Below are 24,347 nucleotides of genomic sequence, written 5' to 3' on the forward strand. Positions count from 1 at the left end.
GTTAGAAAATTATATCCCTACAGGGAATAAATATTTTTCCAAAGTGTGCAGTTCTATTTACATATTCTGTTAAAACCTAATACTTCTTTTTTCTTTCCAAGCTGTTTATTTATTTTTTTAAAATTTAATTTTATTTGTGAACATACTGTACAGAGGGGTTACAAATACATGGGCAGGATAATGCGTACATTTCTTACCAAGCATTGCAGCCTCCTCCTTTGGTTTACCCTTCACATCCCTTCCCAGCCTCCCCCTCTCCCCAATCCCAATCCTTCTCCTTCCCCGGCTTCTCCCCCCCCACCCCCCCACCTCCCCCCGCACCGACGTTGTAAAGCTCGTTTTGGACATGACAACTTGTACTTCTCATTGTTGCAACAGGTCCACCTGTATCCTTAAACAACTGAAAACCTAATACTTTTTTATTAAAAGAAAGCATGATCCAAGTTATATCCAAAACCGGTTCCCTTCATTTATCTCCTGTCTATACATGTGCACAGAGATATTAGGTATACTGCTAAATTCGTGTTAATAGTAATCATGCCAGGACAATAGGATTTGGGATGGTTTTACCTCTCAAAATTTTGCTTTGAATTGCTAGCATTTTTATGATGAATGGGAGTTCCCAAGCAGTCGTATATGATATAGTAAATTCTTTCATTTTTGAGACATGACCATGCTTAAGAAAACTTAAAATTGTTTTGAAATGAGATTAACAGAGTTCTTATACAGGGTTATATGCATGTGCATACAAACAAATTGACTAAGGATGGCATACTTAGGAGAAGAGTCCAATTGTGTAACTCCTTTGAACAAGTACTTATGAATACCAGGAAGCTAAAATATGTTGTAGGGAGATAGCAACAAGGGGAGGACGCAAATGGAAGGCAGAAGGATTGCAAATGCAGTCATTATGTTCCATGTAATTTAGGTAAAAATTCAATTGTGTAACTTGATAGGGATGGGATGGGGAAAGATAGGGAGAACAATGGAAAGGGTGACACTGAAAAGATACACTGCCTTCTGGAGTTGAAACGCCTTTATACAACTACTTAATAAAAATAAATGAAATACATCTTTAAAAGTTCTTTCTCCAAAGATATACTGGAGGCATGGCTCAGTGAGACTGCCTGACTACCAACGGTGAGGCCCTGGGTTCAAACTCCAGTCCTGCCCCACCCCTCCAAAAAAAAAAAACCCGAAGATCTCACTCAACTCTCTAAGTGTGATTTAATATTCTGTAAAGAAAACACTGATCCCTAATTCTGTAACAGTGTTCCTTTTGCTTTCTGTAAAAAGACACCATCTCTGTCTCCTTTGATTATTTCTTTTCTAGGCTTGAGGTCTGCTAGAAAAATCACTAGATGACCTTAAATAACTAACCTTAAGTAACTATGCTATTAGCAATTCAAAGCAAACATATTAATACAAGCAAAAAAAAATTAAAAGCAGCAGATGCTTTGATCTACATTTCCCAATCTCCAGAACTGTGAGATATTTCTTTTGTTTACCAAAAATAAAACAGGAAGCATGTTACTGAATCTAAGAAAAATAAAGAAACCTTACATGAAGTAGCTTTACTGTTTAACTGTATTATCATGCTCCTCGAAAACTGAGTCCAAATAGATTATCTGGCAGGAACAACCACAACTCCCCTAATTTCCTGGCTCTTTCATACCTCTGTCTCTACACAAAGCCTAGTGTTTCCTCCTCATCTATGTTGGGCTCAATGCCAATTATTCTGCAGTTTTTCTCCTACCATTACAGGCTTACAGCACATGGCAAATACCTCTGTTAGAACAGTTCTCAGAATTGCCATATGTAATCATAATGTTGCACACCAAGGTCAACTAAAGCACAGATGAAGGAGCAAGTGGGAACTGAAATTCAGCTTAAGCTCAATTGCCACGCTGGGATGTACCTGCCTAGAGGTCTCCACTAAATATGCAGAAAGGTACCTTACAGATTCATGCTGACCCTGTACTTGTTTGGATTGAAACCCATCTATTGCTTCTCATTTTATGCTCCCAGTAACCATACTCATTAGATCATAGGAGTGATAGTCAAAACATTCAACAGCCAGGATAAGGCTGTATCCCATCAATGGGGAGAAGGGGTGGCACTGACCCAATCAGAACTGAGATCATATGTAAACAACTATCCCACCGATGCTGTTGAATGTCAATCCTGAGTGTATCATCTTCACATTACAGATGGGCAGAGAAATTTCATAATGTGACAAGCTTGCATTTCTAGCTAAGTAGAAAGGCAAGAATAAGGTCCTAGTTTACCCAGATTCTCAAACAGTTTTACACTTTCCCTCTATCTCTTCTAAGCCTAACAGGAATGTCGGAACTTAAGTCTAAGTTTCTTGACATTTAGTACAATATCTATTCACTAGTCGACTTCACTTCTCCAAACAGGAATAATCAGAGTTTACTGCTTTAAAATAACAGCCTTTATTCCAAAAGTAACACACAAGTAATCATGGTGTTTTATAGTCATGCTTGGTACTTCAATAATAAACTGAAAGGGTTAGTAACAGGAACAATTCTTGAATGATGCTCTTGGCTCCCTCTCCATTTTCCTAATGTCTATATTCTTTAAGTTTGAACTACATAATGCAGTTCCTTGCAGCAAATATACTTCAAGTGCTGTAGAAAATACTCTAAGTAGCTTTGCTCTATAAAAGTTCAGGGCAATACTTGGCATCCAATACATTTCACTATTGGTTGATGAATTCTTCTTTGTTTCAAGGGATCATATGTTCTATGAATTATCATATGTTCATTTGAGGACTTTATTGAATCAATCAACCTTTGCATAGCACTATGATTAGAGACTATACATCATGCCAAATCCCTAGTAGAAATGAAAACATCATCATAGCCCTGTGGAGGATTCTAATAAATTTGTTTCTACCATGAAATCAGTTCTTTGTAAAGAAAGGGAATATTTTTTCTTTAGAACCCTTTTACTGGAATATATTACCAACCTGCAGACAACTTAATCATTCTGATTCGTGACCAAAATCTATTTTACTGGCAAAAAATCTGAACCTAAGATTATCATTTAAAACTGGGGTGAGGGGTGGAGAGAAAGCACATGCCTACTAGTCCTAGGGTTTGAATTCATGGCCTGGGTGCAGTCCCTGAACTATTTTTTGCTAAAAGCCAGCCACTGCTCCTCTTCTTGGATATAAGAATCTCACACCTTCCTGCTAGGCTGGCTTTGAACCTCGATGTTCAGATCGCAGCCTCCCAAGTAGCTAGAATTGCAGGCATATGCCACCAGGGACTGGCTTCTACGTTTTTATGGAAATAAGTTAGAAATGTTTAAAAATGAAAACTTTAGGGCTGGGAAAGTGACTCAGGGGCAAAGTGCTTGTCTCGCATGCACGAGGCCCTGGGTTTGATTCCTCAGCACCACATAAACAGAAAAATCCAGAAGTGGCACTGTGGCTCAAGTGGTAGAGTGCTAGCCTTGAGCTGAAGAGCTCAGGGGCAGTGCCCAGGCCCAGTGTTCAGGCCCCATGACTGACAAAAAAAGAAAAAAAAGAAAACTTTAGAGAAATGAGTGTTGTGATTACCTAAGAGTGAATTCCCTAAAGTATGAAATACATTATTTACAACTATGCCACAACTTAAACTATATTTGCAAGGTAGACAAAAAGTCTTAGAAAACCACAAATGATTAGTTCACCTGAGGTGAGGGTGCTTAAGAGCCTTAGAGGGGAGAACTATTAGCAAATAGTAAATCACCAAATATTTAACATGTTAATAACCAGTTTGGCTGATTAAATAACTATATTACATTTAAATTGATATATTTTCATTTTATACCAGTTATTAGTAAAAATAAGCAGTATGATAAATCCTATCTCAAAAATCAATCCTGACAGTCAATATACATATTCAACAAGTCCATCACCAAATGTTAGACCCCAATCCCTGTCCTTACTAGGTTACTCACACTGCCCAGTTTTAAACCACATTACCATAGGGGATATGTCCATGACCTAGTTATGGCCAAGTCAGTCCAGCCACTTATCAAGTCACCTTGTTTAGAAGACAATCTGTACCAATCTGGTTCTCTCAAAAACACAAAATCTGGGATAGGTAGACAGAAGATCTAGAGCTAGACACTGGTGGTTTACACCTATAATCTATAGGTACTCAAGAGGCTGAGATCCAGAGAATCAGGATTGAAATCCAGCCTGGACAGAGAAATACATGAGGTTCCATCTCCAAAATAACCAGCATTAGCTCAGCTGGAGGCTCAAATGGTAGAGGTAGAGCCAAGTAAGCAAGCCAAACAAACATAAGGTCCTGAGTTCTAACTCCAGTGTGACCTAAAAGAAAAGAATAGCTAAAGATTATGGCCAGGCAAAATAACAATAAATATAGAATGTCTTACACAATATGGGATTCTAAGAACCAAAATCAGAAAGGTATCTCCTAAGGCAATATATACAAACAGGTAAGAGAGAAACTGAGAGTACATGATAAAGCTTGAATATAACTCAGAATGCTTTTCCTTCATTAGTAATTTTGAATGCCTGCTACCTAAAACATGACACTCAGTCTGGTTCCATAAGGCTAGAGCAAGGGTATACAGCTGTTCAGAATTGTAGATAATCTCCATAGAAGAAAAAAATATGGCATATAAAAATATCCTCACAGTTCATGTTGCTTAAACAACAAAAACAATAAACTACGCCACCAGTGGCTCACGTCTGTAATCCTAATTACTTAGGAGGCTGAGACCTAAGGATTGTGGTTTAAAGCCAAATCAGGCAAAAAAGTCTGTGGTACTCTATCTCCAATTAGCCATCAAAAAAGTCTCAAATGGAGCTGTGGCTCCAGTAATGAGTGCTAACATTAAGCAAAAAACTTAGGAAGTCAGGTACTAGTGGCTCACGCCTATAATCCTAGCTACTTAGGAGGCTGAGATCTGAGGATCCCAGTTGAAAGCCAGCTCAAGTTGGAAAAATGGAGATTCTATTTTCCAATAACCACCAAAAATAAGTCAGAAGTGGAGCTATGACTCAAGTAGTAAAGAACTAGCCTTGAGTAAAAAGCTCAGGCAGAGCCCTAGCCCTGAGTTCAAACCTGATGACCAGCACTAGAAAAAAAAAAACCCTCAGGGCAAGTACCCTAGGACTGACACAAAAAACCCTCTCATCATTATAGAAGGCAAATATGAATAGTGCTCCCCATCAATCTCCCACAAATATACAGACATTCAAAAACAACCCACATAATTTGATAGTCCAATCTATTGATGAATTGCAATTTATATAACAGGAAGAACAGAAACTCAAAATACGGTCTTGGGGACAACACAGAAGGCAGAACTGAAAATCAAAGAAAAAAGACAGCTTGGCTGGTGTAGATGAGTTTCCCCAGTAGGAAGGCAATATATCTGGAAAAGTATGCTATTTGAAAAGACAAGTAATCAGGTCACTAAATCTAAAAATGCATGAAGTCTGGCATCACCAGAAAGAACCTTAAATCACAGAACCACGAGAAAGCCTAACAGTTTGTGTACAGCTGTCTAAATAAAAACTCTAGGGAAGGGGTACCAATTAGCATGGAGAACACTTAGAAAGTGTCCTAGGCACCATCTTTTTACTCACTAAACACCTTGTAACTTCTAATAGTTTCTAATATCATAGCTATTTGTGGGATAAGAAAATTTGCTAATGGAGAGAAATCAGAGCCCAGTACTTGGTAGCAGTGAAGAATACCCCGATCTAATCACATTAGCCACTAACTCTTCAGAGAGCTAGATTATATAAGAACAGATATGACATGCTAACTAAACACTATGTTCCTTAAACACCTCCACCTTTTTATCAATTAAAGGTAAAGAAAAGCAAGGTGAACATATTAATTTGGATTACCTCAGAAGCAGACCCTGAGACAAAGATTGCAATGCAGATATCATTTTAAAAAGTGATCTCAGGAAACATCCACTGGGAAGTAGTTAAGTGATAAAGTAAAAGAAGTCAATAATAAGTGTACTGTGAAGACAGTCATTTCTCTGAGTGACTGGAACATAATTGTGTGGATAAACTCTGAAAAAAATCATGTACTTTAGTTACCTTGCAAGAGGTTAAGAGAGCCAGGGTACTTTCACAACAATTTTCTATCAGGATTTTTGGTTCAGAGACACTCCCAGAAGTGTTAACCTCTAGATCTTACAGCCTACCATGCAGACTAGAGAAGCCTTCCAGGTCCCTCAAGAAACCCTTGAAGAAATACTGGTAGTTAAAAATCAGCTGGCACACACAGAAACAACAAGCCTGAGAAATAGAGGACGTGACAAGCAGCATTCGCTACATATATTTGAACCACAGAAAAATCTCCCCTGTCTACTGGAGAAAGTAGCTTAGGCAGAATACATGAAGGAAACAGTGAATGGAACGCAAGAAGTTTGAAGTTTGATGGCTAACTAGATTTCAGGAGCTGGTAGAAACATCTGGCAAGAAAGCAATGTGGACATCAACATTAATCATCTTCACAATGCCTGGGCAACTTAACTACTGCATTGACTACTATACCATATAAGAGGGGCAACAGACAGTGGGAACCTTTGCCAGAAATTAGAAACAAATAGCATTCTATTTTGGTGACAATCATATCTTCACCAGTTGAAAGCAAGCACCAAGCAAATAGGATAGCTGCGATGATTCAAGTTCAATAATTTGTTGTGGAGGGTCTCAGCCAAAGGACCAAATCTGGGGACCACAGTTCATAGAATTATAAGACAGGTATCCACATTTTTTGTATAACATAATACCTGTACAACAGAGTCTCAGAGGAAAATGATCTATGCACCAAACACCAAGATACAAATGGATATGAAAACAATGATTACTGATTACATTTGACTACCTTCATTTGATTGTGAGCAAATTAGGGCCCAAGTAACCAATTTAGACACTTAAGGGTCACCACAGAAGCCCAGGAATTGTTAGGAAACCTATTTGCTGCTTATTTTCAACAGATATCTTTTAGTGAAGAAAATTATCTGTGTCACTGCTCCTCCACTCCCTTTCCTCCAGCATTTTTCAAGCCAACAATCGGATTCAGAGTCCAGTACAACCAATTAAGGCTTTTCTTGCTAGTTAATAGGGTTACTGAGCTTCTGTATGATTATATGTGGATACAGAACACTATTCTGATTCCCTTGGACCCCAAACAGATGTAATAAATTGTCTATCCTGTTTTTCTCTTCAACATGGCATCCAGGTCTAAAGATACACCTTAAGTCTAGCCAATTAAAAAAAAAACTCTGTGTGTGTGTGCACCTGGTATTGGCCTTGAACTCAGGGCCTCGTGCTCTCACTTGGCTTTTTTGCTCAAGGCTGGTGCTCTACCACTTGAGCCACATCACTTCTGCCTTTTTGCCAGTTCATTGAAGTGTCTCAAACACTCTTCCTGCCAAAACTAGCTTTGAAGTGTGGTCCTCAGATCTCAGCCTCCTGACTAGCTAGGATTATAGGCTTGAGTCACCAGTACAAGGCTGAAATGATAAAGATTTTACACTTTTTCTGGTAGTTTAATTTCTCTGAAAATTTGACATGAGCAATTTCATATCTACACTTGAAACATTTTATCCCTAACATGGTATTTGGACTACATTATCTTTTGCTATGTCTTCTTGGTAGGCTAAGGGTAACAATATAGCTTTATATCCTTCAAGATGAGAAATAGCCAAGGGTGAATTTTCACCAAATAGTGTGGTATTTAAGTTGTGCATAAACCATTTCACAAGTTTGTAAGGATAACTTAAAATATTCATCAATGGTTTTAAGGAGAAGAATTTCACATCTCTTTTGTTCAAGGCAGGACCATAAGATATGGATCTTATATGAACAGTCTGTTTGAACTTACCTGCAGATTTTCTCCCTTACAGCAAACAAACACATATAGCTCAGCTATTAACCACTTTGAGTTAACAGAGAAAGAACGAGAAATTGAGATTGTTAAATGTCCGTGAAAGTGTTCAAAGACTCTACTTCTACCTGTTACCACCTTCTAGCTTCGTTTCCCCTAAGGGAGAAACTGACTGATCTGAATCCAGGAGCTTATTCAGCTTTTTTCCAGCACAATAGAACTTGAAGGTATTGGTAAAATTCTATTTTATCCAGTTCAAGTGAGTGATAGTAGCTTTTTACCTCACTAGAATGCAGAATTCCAAAATGTGATTCAGGGTTGAAGAGCTTTAGATTGGGGTTTGGAATGTAAAACACAAGCTAGAGAAGGTAGTGATGGAAAACGCTTCATTGTTTTTCTACATTTCCCATCCCTCTTGCAGGGACACAGGACCATGTGGCTAGTTTGAGGGCATGCATTTGAAGTGGGTGTTAACTCTAGTCATGTTTGGGTTGAAGCACTAGAAAACATACATGAAGTTCTCCAGCCTCTTATTTATTACAGTGGCAGGTGGAATAGTCTTGAATAGTGTGTCTTGAATAGTGTGGCTACAAAATAGTCTTAGTCAGCTTGGAACCTTGAGTGATTGTATGGAGTAGATCCTATTCCTCTGGCCTGCACAAGATAGGCAGTGTGAGCAAGAAATTAAATCTTCATGTGCAAAACTACTGACAATTTGAAAATGCTACCTGATCGTACATAATTGTATTCTTAATGAAGATAGAACTCTCCCACCTGCAATGCATGAGTTATTTCATACTTTTAATTTAGATGTAAATAAATCTACATGTCACACCCCAGACTCCTCTGAAGTGGCTCTACAGAACAGATCATGAACAATTCAAGCAAAGCTTTAGCTTTCAACCAAATATACAGTAGTGAGCAATATAATTCAGTAAACAAGATTGCTTTCTACTGCACAAAAAAACAGGAAATAATTAAATTTCTTATAGACATTTCTTTATTATATTTTCCCACTTGAATATTTAGAGAATAATTTAAATGTAATGTGTACTGACAGCAAGCACAGTATCGAATGTTAGGATTTTTAATATTTTTCTTTCTCATCCTTTATTCCTTTAGGAAAAAGTATTTAGATGACCGCAAAGAAACAATTATTATGCTAATCACGGTATGCAATAACACATAGAAAAGAAAGCAACAAAGAAGTGAAAACGTCTTTCTCCTCAAATCACTTTTAATTCGTTTTTCCACAGCCATATAAATTTAAAGTATGAAACAACAATAATACAACTATAGAATCTAGGTTCTCTTTCAAAGCAGCGGCATATAAAACATAGAAAAGCTAAAACCTCAGCACAAGCTTCAAAAAAACAAGGACTGAGAGGTTTTTTGATGAAAACATGAAATGCACAAAATACAGTACACAAAATACTAAAATGCATAAAATATAAAGCTACACATTTCAGGTAGAAAGCATTGTAAAATATATAAAATATGCAAGAAATCAAAACCAAAGAGATTTTTCTTAGAGTACCATGAATACACTGGAACTGGCAATTAGCATTTGAAGATGGGAACAAGAAAATAGCAGTTTCCCATTTAAAACTTTATTTCTAGGCTTTAGGATTTCACCTTCTTGACATCCTTCTTTCCAGAGCTCTCAGTAGCTGACTCTGCTTTTCTTTTCTGTGACTAAAATGGAAATAGATTTAATGTTCTGCTCCAATATGCACATTTTAAATGGCCGAACAATGTTAAATCTAGGATGTAAATGCATTAAAAATTTTAACATGAATATTCACTTCAATGTCACACTCACAGTTAATGTTCTACATAGCCCAACAAACTATATAACCCAATGTAAAATAACCTTTAAGGATGTTTCTTCTTATGAAAAGACATAAAATATCCATCAAAAATATTCATCAAGTATCTACTTACACACGGTATATAAATGTACTCTTATCTTAGAGGACTATTCAATACTTTTAAGTTTTAGCAGAAATTTCACTTTTGTTACTCTTTAAAAACTTCTGATCGATTTCAGCATACCATATTTCACATCTTCCATGATGGTCATTTTTTTTTCACTTTTTAGCATCTCTGAAATCAGGATGCATCTTACAATGAATCCCATTATACTTGGCAGTATGTTTTTCTTAGTGACACAAAAAATAACGTTGTGTCTTACAGTGGAAGGCATCTTAGATTTGATGAAATATGGCAGCTTATTTAACCACACTTAAATGATATGATGTACTAAAGAATAAATTACAGCTATACAAAAAAAAATTTGACTGGTTTAAATATCAAGTTGTCTTATTATCTAACATTTCACTCATTACCATGTAAAGCTTTGTTTTCTGCTCAAAGTTCTTATTTGCAGTCATGATTCCACAGAGATTAGATGAAATATGTGATCAAATCAGTACTCTTGTTTTCAACTTCAGCGTCAATCCATCCCTAACCCTCACTTGGCCCAAAAGGATTTTTCGTTACAGTTCAGTTTATATTTGTGAGGATTCATAAAATATTGAGCCCCATTGCTAGAGAATCGAATCATATGGTTTACAGACAGATAAGAAACATGTGATTGTGGTAGGATTTTTTTCTTTCCAAACAAATTAGCAGGTCATAGAAACAGCTCATGGTATTCTGGCATTTAACATAATATAGGCATTTTAATTATGTAAAAAAACGAGATGAACCTAAAAGTTAGGAAAATGCTGAAAATTTTACCATTGGAGTTTTAGTTGCCCGTTTCTTCTTTTCTGCTCTCTCTCTTTCCTCAATTTCCATATTTTCTTTCTCAATCAATGAAATGAGAGTGTTACAGCGTCTCTGAAATTCCTAAATGAAACAATAAAATGACTTCATTTCTGTAAATTCAGTCATAATCTTTCCAAAATTGGCAATTATTTATCTGTATCATTTCTGTGATAAAGAATTTCCATAAGTGATATCCCTCAGAACAATATTCATAAAGGGTATAAGGTTCACTAAAACTATGGGTGGGAACAAATATCCTTTGAGAAGTAACTAAACAAACCATGGTATATCTACTCTATGGAACACTACTCAGAAATAAAAATAAAGAATTAGTAATATAAAGACCTGAATGAGCCAGGCGCTAGTGGCTCACACCTATAAGCCTAGCTACTCAGGAGGCTGAGATCCGAGGATCATGGTTCAAAGCCAGCCTAGACAGGAAAAGCCTGTGACTCTTATAAACCACTAAAAAACTGGAATTGGCGCTGTGGCTCAAGTGGTAGAGCACTGGCCTTGAGCTGAAAAGCACAGGGACAGCGCCCAAGCCCAGAGTTCAAGCCCCACGACAGACAAAAAAAAAAAAAAACACCTGAATGAACTTCAAAGTGACATCATATTATTATTTTTAGATAACATTCTTGAAATGACAAAATTATATAAATGGAGAAAAGGTGAAATGCTGTGAGGGCTATGGAGGCAAGAGTGAGAATGACATCAAAAAACAATGGAGTCTTGTGTAGGTGATGATCAGTTATACAAATTTATACATACCAAAATCACACACACACACACACACACACACACACACACACACACACACACACACACGCAGTTAACATCAAATCAGCAATGAGTTATGCACATGGGCATGTGCAAGTATAGTACATGCACTGTAATAGTAAGATGAATTACAAGCTCTCACTGAAAATGAATGTCAGTATCAATACCTGATGTAGAATAAACTATGTCTCTTCAAAATTCATATCTTAAAGTCTTAACTCTCAATGTGACTATATTTAGAAATGGATTATTTAAACAGTTAAATAATGCTAGATGAGATAAAAAAAATGGTCAGACCACAATGTAGGACCCATAAAATTGGGCCTAAAGGCAACAGGAATAATGTATTACTGTCTTTTTCTTTCCTCCTCTTCTTCCTCTTTTTCTTCTGCTTCTTCTTCCTCTCTACGCACATGTGAAGACATCATGTACAGAAGAATGTGAACCAGAAAACCAACCCTACTGCCACTTGGACCTCTAGCCTCATAATTATGAGAAAATAATGTCACATAGGAAACCTCGACTGTGGTATGCTGTTATGGCAGCAAAGCCAGACTCGTTATATACTACCTTTCTAAAAAGCAAACTGAAAATAAGAAAGAAATAGATTTTGCTGGTGGTGATGTTGTTTTGGATTCAGTTTTTATTCTTTTTAGGGGGAACTAATGGGAGTGTAGAAATGGATGGAGAAAACATGAACAAATGCAGTTATGGTACTCAGTAGACACTGTTGAAAAAGAACTATGCAATTTGTGGGTGAGGACAGGATGGGGGAAACTGAGGGAAAGTAAAGAAAGGAGTGACATTGTCCAAAAAACCATACTAATTACCTGCACAACACCTAGTAACAATAAGTTTATATTTTAAAAATCTTGCATACTTTCTGACCTAACAGTTCTATTATTATTTTACTGTCAGCAAATAAGAAAGGCCTACAAAGAATTCAAAAGAATTTTCACAATGGTGTAAATGGGGAAAGACTGGGAACTAATTATGTTTTTGGTAATTTGGAAATAGAATACATAGACACAATAGCTGGAAGAATATAACAAGAATGCGATCAGTAGTTAACAGCAACTACTTCTGAAATAAGACCACTGATACTTTCTTTTTCTTAAGAGATGGGGTAGGACTATGTTGCCCACACTCCCCAGGGCCAAAGTGATCATCCACCACCAAGTAGTTGGACTAGGAAGTTTCATTTTGTCCTTTACGTTAGCCTGAATATTTGAAATTTGCTAAAATGAAGATTTAGTTCTTAAGTGATCTCTAAAGGTTTCAAAGAAATGGTAATTTTAATAGTTTTATCTTTCTAAATAAAATCAGGGAATGACAAGATAGGAAATGTTAATTTCCTAAGTGTTATTAAGTATCCAAGCACTTACTATTCACTCTTCAGCTCTCAAACAGGAAGGAAAATACAGTCTAGCCAGAGAAAATTATAGATTGACAGACTAATTTCCAAGTATAGGTGATCTTTTTTTGGGGGGGTCCAGTTGTGGGGCCTGCCTGGGCCTGGGTGCTGCCCCTCAGGTCTTCAGCTCAAGGCTAGCGTTCTACCACTGGAGCCACAGCACCACTTCTTGCTTTTTTCTTTTTACTTATGTGGTGCTGAGGAATCGAACCCAGGGCCTCCTGCATGCAAGGCAAGCGCTCTACCACTGAGCCACCTCCCAGCCCTAGGTGATCTTATATAATACTGGAATGTTGATTTCTCATATATACCAATTACCCAAGATTAAATAATTTAGGAAAAATAACATTGGAATATTAGTTACAATAGTGGTGATATATTTAATATGCAGATCAAACACTCTTCATAGCCTCATACACTAATACACATACAAATTAAACAGCATGTTATTTAATTTATCTATTATAGAAAGGGTGAAGTTGACCCTGATGAGATTTGATCATTGGTTTCTAGGGAGACTAGATAAGATTCTTTATATGAAGTTGATTCTTGAATCATTAAGCTATACCCTCTGGCTATTATTATTCTCAGTAAGTAATAGTGCCTGTGACTGCAGATATCTTTAGATACATATTCATGATTCATATGAATGATTCACAGAAAAACACTAATACTTTGAGACAGTCTCATATGCAGGGAAGTAGAGTATCACAAAATGATTAAAAATAGACTGCACAATAATTTTCTACCTTTATTATCTTTAACCTACCACTAACTACTCCAGACACAGAAAAATAGTCTAACTCTCTAGAGGAAGAAATCCAGGACTAGATGATTATGGGTATTACCTTCCTGCATAGGTCATGACTCATTCTCTAGAGACATACCAACCCAATTTTCTAACTATACACTTAACAACTGCCTAACTAAACAGATGGTATAACAAACAGAATATCGCTCAAAATCAGAAAGGCCAAATTACCAATAAAGCAGTGACTCACTGCTTAAATAATTAAATGACGTGAGAAAGTTTCTATCAAAAACAGTTGTTTTTCCTAATTTCTCCACTTACATGTGCCCCTAGATTTTTATTATTCTATTTGTATTTATATATTCTGGAATTACAAGGAACTTTCCATAGTGCCTCAACCAGTTTCTACAATTCTGTGGTCCAATGATGTCTTTGTCCCATGTCTACACTCTTCATTTAGGAATTAATAAGTTTAAGGGAGAAAAATATCACACTGAAGGAAAAAAATGAAGACAACAGAAGGGAATAGGAAAATGACAATTTTTGGAAAAAAAAACATTGCATGTATAAATATGTATGAAATGCTGAATTTTAAAAAGGTTAAACAAATATATCCATGGCAGGACTTTCCAGAGCTTTTAGCATTCTGATACAGATTGGGAGTATGTATGACAGGATTTAGTATTGGTATGTCCCAAATGTGTTTCAACATATTTAAATATTCTGAAACTATGTTTAGTAAAAGCCAACTTGACAAATGATATGCAAGCTAAGGGTGATCGCTAAGATTAAGTAAGAATCAGAGTTAGATCAAAGATCATAGATATATGAACAAAAAAACTAAGTAATTTTATATAAGGTAGTTGATAAAAAGCCATCTTAAAATTTTGGAGCAAGACCAGTGCTACACTGTATTTACTACTCAAGTATCTCTCAATATAGATCCTCACTGGTAAAGGTCACCAAATTATACACTGTTAAGATCAAAAGGGACCTAACAATAAAAATTATTCAAGTTAATGCCTGAATAATCCTTTGTACTATATACTTGCTAATGAGTCATGGAGCTTGCCTAACAGAATTCTTCAACAACTGTATTCTAAAGCTGGCAATTCTACCTCTCGACAAACTTGCTCTCTTGTGGCAGGCAGACTATCTCAGATCAGGGCAAGAGAGACTAGAGACACACACAGAGACAAGAACACATCACCACAAGTGAGTTTTCCACTTTCTCCTTTATCTTTCTATTCTGTTCAGGATCCCAGACTATGGGACGGTGCTTCCACATTCAGAGTGTATCTCTTAGAAATGGACAGACTGAATCCTCTAAAACTGTGAGGTAAAACAAATACTTCTTCCATTTAAATTTCTCAGGTACTTGTGACATCGATGGAAAGTCAAATTGACACAGAAAATTGATACCAGAAAGGGGGACTCATTCCTGTGACTAGATGATGATATGGTTTAGAAGTCTTGGGAGTTTGGAGAAATGTGGTGATGTGAGCTAGAATAGCCCTAGAAGAGCTCAATGGGTGGGTAATTCTGGAAGAAGCTCAAAAGACTACAATTTCAGTAGGAATGTGGGGAAGCATATTTCATTTCATCTGAGACTTCTATCTGATAAGAGAGTTGCAGAGCTCAATGCTCACACAGACCTATATAGGAAAATAACTTCTGTGCTCAGCCAACCAGGCACTGAGACTACTGCAGCTGTGGTGCAAAGGGGCCTAGAAACTGCTTGAACTAGGGACAGACTTTGTTGTGGTCCACATGATGCTGGTTTTATAAGCATGCAGAATGAATTCTAGAGTCATGAAACATCCACCCAGTTTCCAAGGAAAGCTTGGTAGGCCAAGCAATGTGTGTGACAATGTAAGAGTCTCTCCTGGAAGCCCCTGAGAGCTATGACTTCGAGAGAACTATGACAGCGAAGTCTAAGCTGCAATGGAAACTTAAGATGTCTGGAGATTCTGTGAGCAAGCACTGTCCACTAAGGAAAATGTCAGGCTATGAGTTCAGTAAGTCCAAGAGAGAAGCTGTAAGAGGTACAGACCTCTGGAGCTCACAACCCATTGCTGTATGCCCTGGATGCCAAACATAAAGCTACTGGATTGGCTTTCAGTCTTGCTTTGGTCCAATCCTTCTGCGCTGTTTTCCTATTCTTCCCTTTAGGAATGGGAATGTGTGCTCTGTGCCGTTGTATTTGAACATATGCAACTTTTTTTATCATACAAGTGCTCATAGCTAAGAATTTGCCTCAAGTCTCAAAGGAAACTTTCAAGCAATGCAGACCTGTGACTTTGGGGACTTATAGAGATGGAGTAAATACACTTTGTATTAGGAGATGAACAAAGGTCTCGGGGGCAAAAGTAGTATGTTAAGAATGTTTAAAAGGTATGTAGGGGTGTAAAATGACAAGGAACAGACTTCTGATGGTTATTGTTGGATGTCAACTTGATTTCATTGAGAAACACCTAGGCCATTAGCAATGTTTACCTCTGGGGATGTCTGGGGGTGTCAGTGAAGGTGCTTCCAGAGAGCATTAACTAAGGAGGGGAGACCTGTCCTGACTATAGGTAGGCAGCACCATTCCACAGTCTGGAATTCCAGGTGGAATAAAAGGATAAAGCCAGTGCACACACGCACATATCCTATCTCTACTTCTTAGCCACCATGATACAGCAGTTCTTCACTCTGCTACACAATGCCCACCATGATCCTCTGAACGTATGAAACAAAAATAAATCCTTCCTCAAGTTGTTTTTTCTCAGGTATTTATCCCAGTAACAAGAAGTCTGATGATAAATACCCTATCCTTGGTTCTATTATTTCTTTCCCTCCACTTTTCATACATTATTTTAAACCAGATTTCAGTACATTTTTTCCAGTAAAAAGCCAGATGGTAAATATTTTCAGCTTTGCGAATGCCACAGACTCTGTCACAACTATTCAGTTATGCTGCTGTAGCATGAAAACAGCTATAAACAATACATAAATGAGTATGTACCTCTGTTCCAATAAAAACCTTACTTCCAGACACTAACATTGCAATTCTGTATACTTTTCACGTACCAGAATAGTAGTCTTTCTATTTCTTTCAACCAGTAAACATTTAAAAAATCATTTGTAGCCTGTAAACTATGTAAATCAGGTTTTGCCAACTCTTGCTATAAATTATAGACTTCATATTTACTTTAAACAAAATTGTGCTGTTCTGTTTTCTCATATCTCTCCAATGGCTTAGGAGTCCACTCAATGCAAAGTCATTCATATTTCAACTTTTGATAATAGGATATATCTCTCTACCTTTAATAAATGATGTAATGTTTGCAGTGCACAGTGCTGCCCCTTGGTGTGTGGTGAATATCAATCACCCCAGGCACCAAGTTCAAATATTCTTTGCCCCTACTCAGCTTCAAAGCATCAATTCAAAAAGCACATCAGTAGACTTGAAGTGACTTATTGAAAAAGATTAAAGAGGTTCCACATTACATTTCCTATGTACTAAAATCCTAGACACTAAGCCTACCTAAGTCTGAATGACAGAAGGTCTGTGCCTTTTATGGTTGAAAGTCAAAAGTAGCTGAATGAGCAAGAGCAAAACTGGAAAAAAAAAACATTTCACATTTGTTCCTCTGAATTTGTGATAAAATTCTATGTCAGGATTTTCTTCTACAGTTCTTAGTAAAATGAAATGAACATATTTTTCTACTTCTTAAACATACTCTCTTCATTTTACTTCTAGAAAATAAAATTTTAATTAATACCTTTGTCTTTAAATTCTCTGCTATAGTTTCCAGATTTTGAGTCACATTTGAACCTCTGCTGAGATTTGAATATCATGATTCAAAGCCAGCCCAGAAAGAAAATTGTATGAGACTCTTATCTCCAAGTAACCACCAAAAAGCTGGATGTGGAGCTGTGACTCAAGTGATAGAGTATCAGCCTTGAGTGAAAAAAGTTTAAGGACAGTGCCTAGGCTCTAATTTCAAGACCCAGTACGAGCACGAAAAATAAATAACTTGAGTCTATACAAAGATCTCATAGCCCAAGAACACTGAGTTAAATGGAAACTGATGCTCTAATAAGTATATCCTACATTTCCCAAACAAGGACCAAATAAAGATACTTGTATGTAATTACTACCATCTGTAAAACGACTTTATATAAATTATTTTTACTTTTTTACAAGAGAAAATGCATCAGTATAAGTACCTAAAATGGATCCTTGTTAGTGAGTTAATTGTATTTCTGTTTATCAGCATAGTCTAGGCCCCTAAATGAAAGGGTAGAAATGCGTAACACACAGGAAATCTACAATTAGATATTCAAGCATGATTATATCAAGGCTGCTGCAGGAATGAAAGGCAACCTCTATCATTACAAAAAGAGTAAAAGAAATCTGACATATTGGTACATTTCTTCACATTCTATTCAGATCTGGTCTAATTGTAGGAATCTGTGTGATAGAAGCAAAGGGAAGTAGAAAAGTCTGATGCTCCTTCATTCACTCAGTACCTACTGTGGGCCCCATACCACTCTTACTTGCTTAAATATAACCAACTACACTTCAAGGTTTAAACAGCAGCAGTAAAAAATGACTCTGGAGCAGATGGTGGCATATTAGCCATGGGAAGGAAAAACAAAGTGAATGAAGCAAAACTAGAAACAAATGCGAGAATTGTTAGCACGGTTGTTAAGTGAAGTAGGTATCTACCTACATCTACCTGAGCCATATTTTTAAAATGTAAATCTGATCATGTCACTGCCTTCTTTTTTGTTGCCATTCCTAGGGCTTGAACTCAGGGCCTGGATACTGTCCCTGACCTTTACCACTTGAGCCAGAATTCCCAGCTTTTTGGTGATTAGTTGGAGATAAGAATCTAATGGACTTTCCTGCCCAGACTAGATTCAAACCACAATTCTCAGATCTAGGATTACAAGAATGAGCCACAAGCACCCAGTGTATAATCCTGCTGGCACAACCTGGTATGTATTCCCTGGGCTAATTCCTTAGGTTTTCAAGACTTGGTTCCAACAAAGACCTCTTTTGTCAACCTATTCCTCAGATTCCTTTGCTATAAGGCCAAGTTAACACTACTTTGTCTGTACATCCCTGCATATAAGGCTTTTTCAAAATTATGGCAAAAAGGGACTTTTTGGTCTTTCAAATGTATGAGGAGCAAAAAGATGTCTGTGAGCACACAGGTATTTGATTTTGAGATTCTAATTCTACATTCATAAAGAACCCACTGATATGTATTTTACAGTTTATGAAGTTTACTAAAGTTTTATTCACATTTATGTCATTAACAACACAATACTCTAAAATACTAATACTAATTGTTAATACAAAATTAAGTACTAACATAAAAATCAAACTTCATGAATAAGCTTTATGACATTTATTAGTTTTCATAAGGGACTATGAGAAATGTTAATTCTGACTATAGGACAAATAGAGATTTTTACCTTTCTTCTTCTAAAATACCTATAAAGACAATCCTTTCCCAACTGGCTAGAGAATATATAAAATATCCTGAGCTGAAACCATAACCTAATTAACATTTACTAGCCACTGTGATAAACCTATAAAACGAGAAGCAAGTTAATAAAAAGCTGTAGTTAGTATTTTCTAGAAAGTACTTTTTCTCACACAGTTCTAATGAGGAATGACATTTTCTTACTTTTAAATAAGGAACACTTTCATTAATAATAAAGTTGTGATTTGAAAACAAACTAATAACATGAAAATTTTATTACATTATATTCAACACTGCAATTCTCTCCCTGAGATGCTATCACAAAAACTCATCTAAACGACTACAAAAGACAGGTAATTGTAATGACTAATTACTATTACTCTGCTTCAACTGAAACGTACATGGCCAAAGGCAATGAACACACAGCTTCTCAAGCTAGCTCAGGAGGAAAGAAAAAAGCTTCCCAGAAGTTAAAAGGTAAGAATTTTTAAACTAAAAGAGTCAAAGCAACCATGTAAAGGAAGCAGTAAATGTTTTATCAAAAAATGGTCTTTACCTTCAGAGAATTAAATTCTCCTTTTTTCTAACTTCAAGTATTAAGAAGGGATCTAAAAGCCAAGCACCAATGATACACATGCTTAATCCATGCTACTTGGGAAATCAGGGAGCACACTGAGCCAGTCCAGGAAAAAAGTTCATGAGACACATCTCTCCTCCCCCTACCCTGCCATCTCAACTAATAATTGGGTGAGGTAGCATGTGACTGTCACCCCAGCTACAGACTGTAGAAGCTAAAGATCATGAGAATCATGGTTCCAAAACCAGCCCAGGCAAAAAAGATCAAGATTCAATCTCATTCTACTCATTTCCCCCATTCATTCTTCTACCCCTCTCCTCTTGCCGCCACCTTCACAAGTACCCATATCCTAGTAATCATTTTGTTGTGCATTGATGTAGTCTTTCTAAAAAACTATGTTATTTTCATTCTCCACAGATTCTATTATAATTCAGCTTACTCATTTATAACCGCCTGGGTGCCACCCAGTGTGCTTACTTCCAGATTTATATGCACATTCTAGTTCCCACTAATGAGGGAAAACATGCAACCTGGGATTCTCTGGGTCTGGTTTACTTCATTTAACATAATCCTCTCCAAGTTTTTCCATTTCTTTAGAAATGGTTAAATGTCATTCTTTCTAATGGATGCATAGAATTCCATTACTATATATATCACATTTTCTTGATCCATTTGTCCATTGAGGAGCATCTGGGACAATTCCAAGAATACACTGTATGTGCCAAAGAACTGAAAAAAATAAGGGAAGGTTGGCGGGGGGGGAGATGTTGAAGGGATGGCACAGATCGAGATGCACTGTCTACATAAATTGTTTTGTTAAATGGCAAAAAGATTCAATATATAACCTAAAAATTATGAAAAGTTAGGGAAAGAGTGGGAGGGGTGGGTGACAATGTTAAAAAGGATAGCATTGATCAAGAGACACTGTACTTATAAACTGCTCTGTTGAATGGCAACTCCTTTGTACAACTATCTAAAGAAAATTTAAAAGTAAAAGAATCCACTGAGCCACCTTCCCAGCCCCAAGAATGGTAACTTTTTTAAAAGATTCAATCTCAAAAGAAAAAGCTGGCTTTGGTGACATGTGCCTGTCATTCCAGCTATGTCAGGAAATGTAAATAAAAGGATCACATTATAGCCTACCCCAGACAAAACTTCAGATGCTATTTCAAAAATATCTATAGCAGCTGGGTGCTGGTGGCTCACACTTGTATTCCTAACTACTCAAGAGGCTGAGATCTGAGAATCACGATTCAAAGCCAGCCTGGGCAGAAAAGTCGCTATGAGACTTATTTCCAATTAAGCACTCAAAAACTGGAAGTGCTGGGTGCCAGTGGCTCACGCCTATATTCCTACCGACTCAGGAGACTGAGATCTGAGGACCAAGGTTCAAAGCCAGCATGGTCAGTAAAGTGAATGAGACTCTTCTCTCCAATAAATCATCAGAAAACCAGAAGTGTTGCTGTGGCTCAAGTGGTAGAGTGCTCACCTTGAGCTGAAAATCTCAGGGACAGCGCCCAGGCCGAGTTCAAGCCCCACGATTGAGTAAAAGTGCTTAGGGATAGTACCTGAAATGAAGCCCCAGGACCAGCAATAGGAGTAGTAGTAGTAGTAGAAGTAGTAGTAATGAATATCCAGAACAAAAGGGGCTGGAGGTATGGCTTCAGTGGTAGAATGCCTATCTAGCAAGTGCATGGCCCTGAATTCAAACCCCACTACCAGTAAAACCAAAATAAGAGTAGAAAGAGATATCCAAGACATTACTGATTAAACTTTGGACCCTTTCTCCATGTATCCTCTGCAGTAAACTGACTACCGTGCTAGATCTTTAGGACCTCTAGATTATTCTCAAAACTCCTAGTATGTCAGAAGTGTCAAGAAAATTAATGAGCTAATATTGGCAAAGGGATTGGCAAGCATTATATACATAGTACTATGCAAATACACAGTATTATCATTTCCTCGTAGGGTCATTTGGTAAAGATTCTTTTAATTCTGATAGCTCTTTAATATACTAAGAACTCCATTCTATTTTCCTTAGGAAAAAATGGTAAAGCAATTCTTATGCTCTGAGCTAAAATGTATCTCTTCTCCTTGTTTATGTAGTTCAATAGAGACTGATTGCTTACTTGAAGACCACACTAGTTCTCAGAAAAAAAAAATCACAGTCTTTTTAGCACAGAGAAATGGATTTGAAACTCATTTTTCCCTTTTGTACAGCCAGCATTTAAAATGGAGAAGAGCCTCAAAGAAATCATCAACCTTTAGCTGAAGGCTTTCAAAATGAGGCGTATTTGGAAGTGGAAGACTGTGCCTTTGAGCACTTTATGACTGTTAGTTAAGTCAGAAAACCATGGATTCAGTATTTTGAGATCTGTGCATAAAATTTAACTACCAAGGTTTCTACTTTTTTCTAAGTATTTCATTGCTTTTTTAGTAAGATGAGTTCAATCATTAGCAAGATTTTAATTGAAACATAGTGATACTCAAAAAAAATGAACCAAATCATATCCTCAAGTTTTGAGATGAAAATTTCCAATGAAACAATTTGTTTTTATTTCAGAAATCACAGCTGCCTCTTCAAGGGCGTTATTTCTCATTCTAACAAAGGAATAATCATTTTTTTTGATGAGAGGATAAAGAGACCAACTAGAAATTTTAATAATCCATTTCTATAATCCCTTACTGATGTCATGGAAATAGTCCAAAATTGACACAAATAAATGCATATTTTTAATATGACTTACATTCTAAATCTAGAAATATAAGCAAAAATATCCATCAACCAGAACAGAAATTAAAATTTAAAGTAATATAAAAATTTATTCTAAGACATTTTAACATATAATATAAAATTACTTTGTTTTTAAAGGTTCTCTAATAAAATTTCTATTTTTTAGAAAATAATTGAGGACAGACAGGTCTTCCTTTTTAATAGATAGGTATTTCATTTAAAGATCTGATTTTTGAAGACTACACTAAAGATTTAAATCTCTGGGTAAAGAAAGCAGCACAGATTAAATGTCTTTTCTTAAAAAGAAGATGGAGGGAAATAGCTTCTTTACAAGGGAATTCAGAGACATCTAGTGGTTGTTAATAATATACTGGGGTTTTTCTTGAGAAATGCTGTAAGAGGTTATGTAGCTCTACAATTATGCTTATATTCTAGATAAGATTTCCTTTCCATTTTGAATCTCTATAATGCTACCTCTGGGCTGGGAAGGTGGCTCAGTGGTAGAGTGCTTGCCTTGCATGCCTGAGGCCCTGGGTTCGATTCCTCAGCACCACATAAGCAAAAAGAAAAAAGCCGGAAGTGGTGCTGTGACTCAAGTGGTAGAGCACTAGCCTTGAGCTGAAGAGCTGAGGGACAGCGCCCAGGCCCAGAGTTCAGGCCCCACGACTGGACCAAAAAAAAAAAAAAAGTGTGTGTGTGTGTGTGTGTGTGTGTGTCTGTGTGTGTGTGTGTCTGTGTGTGTGTGTAATACTACTTCTTTAGTTTAATAAACCCAGAAACTAGAAACAGCATTAAACTATTAACCTCTTAAAATTAGAAAAACATCATTGAAATAAACTTAGAATACAATAAAATGCTCCATAACAGAAAAGAGCATGTATTTTCTAAAACTTGCAGTTAGGTATTTTTCTATTATAGGCTATTGATGTTGCCCTAAATTATGTCATTACATGCATAAAAAATGCAAATAGCTAGAAATCAGAAATGCATGGATTTTGAAAGGAGTTCTCTGCTAAGTATGGTCATAGATGCACTGAGCTACACAGTACCTTAAAAGGCCAGCTATCTCATTGTCAGGCTTCAGATAATTGAAGAATAATCTCATTTCCAAAAGCTATTTTGCATCATTCTTCAATAATCTACTTCAATGATCCAAAAAACACTGTCAAACAACTGTTCCCTATATGGATCTCAGTCCTTTATGCTACATATTAAGTCCTATCTTTTGTATTTGTTTCTCAATTCTTCCACTATCTTAGTAATATATATTTCATCTTCTTTTGCATAAGTATAGTACTTTACAATTACCTCTAATAAATACCATGTTGCCATGTTCAACTGAAACGTTATTGGAACTGTTCTATTTCCTCATGGATCCTTGCTTGGTCTAATTTTTTGTATTTTTTATTGTATATACTGTACAGAGGCATTACAGTTACATGAGCAAGGTAATGAGTACATTTCCTATGGAGCACTGTTGCCTCCTCCTTTGTTTTCCCCCTACCATCCCTTCCCTCCGACCTCCACACCTACCTCCCACCCCACCAAAGTTGTAAAGTTCATTTCAACATAGTGTCTTGTACATCTCATTGTTACAATGGATCAATCTGTATCACCATTTAAGCATTTTGTTTTTTCCCTTCCCCTCCCTGAATTAGAGAAGTGTTATACAAGATGCAGAGCACCAACATCAAATACAGTGAAAACAGGGGTTATACTGTGGGGAAGGAAGATACAAAGAAACAAAAAAATCACATGGTACATTATAAATATGTTAGAAACAATAGCAAAAAAGAAAAAATATATTTGTGTCCCTATAGGGGTTCATTTCACTTATCATCTTTTTTTTCTTTTTTTTTATGGTGAAAATACTGTACAGAGGGGTTACAATTATGTACATAGCTTTTGACCTTTTCCACTTGTCCTACACATGTA

The 24,347-nt window shown here is 36.6% G+C and overlaps 1 protein-coding gene across 7 annotated transcripts in view; it reads right to left on the reverse strand.

Moving 5' to 3' along the window:
* Positions 1-9,118: 9,118 nt before the first annotated feature.
* Positions 9,119-24,347, reverse strand: part of Smarca1 (SWI/SNF related, matrix associated, actin dependent regulator of chromatin, subfamily a, member 1) — an 88,352-nt gene continuing 73,123 nt past the window's right edge. For 3 of the 7 annotated variants that reach the window (XM_042682433.1, XM_042682437.1, XM_042682430.1), the window contains 2 exons: positions 10,644-10,754; positions 9,119-9,596 (listed from right to left, as the gene is read on the reverse strand). In XM_042682433.1, the coding sequence (XP_042538367.1) occupies positions 9,525-9,596; positions 10,644-10,754 (183 nt within the window). In that variant the 3' untranslated portion in view covers positions 9,119-9,524. Of the gene's footprint in view, positions 9,665-10,612; positions 10,755-24,347 lie in introns of all 7 variants that reach the window. The other 4 variants (XM_042682436.1, XM_042682431.1, XM_042682434.1 and 1 more) reach the window with 3 other exon arrangements.

Source organism: Dipodomys spectabilis, unplaced genomic scaffold (assembly GCF_019054845.1).
Source record: "Dipodomys spectabilis isolate Male_0828 unplaced genomic scaffold, ASM1905484v1 ptg000071l, whole genome shotgun sequence".
Taxonomy (NCBI): Eukaryota; Metazoa; Chordata; class Mammalia; order Rodentia; family Heteromyidae; genus Dipodomys; species Dipodomys spectabilis.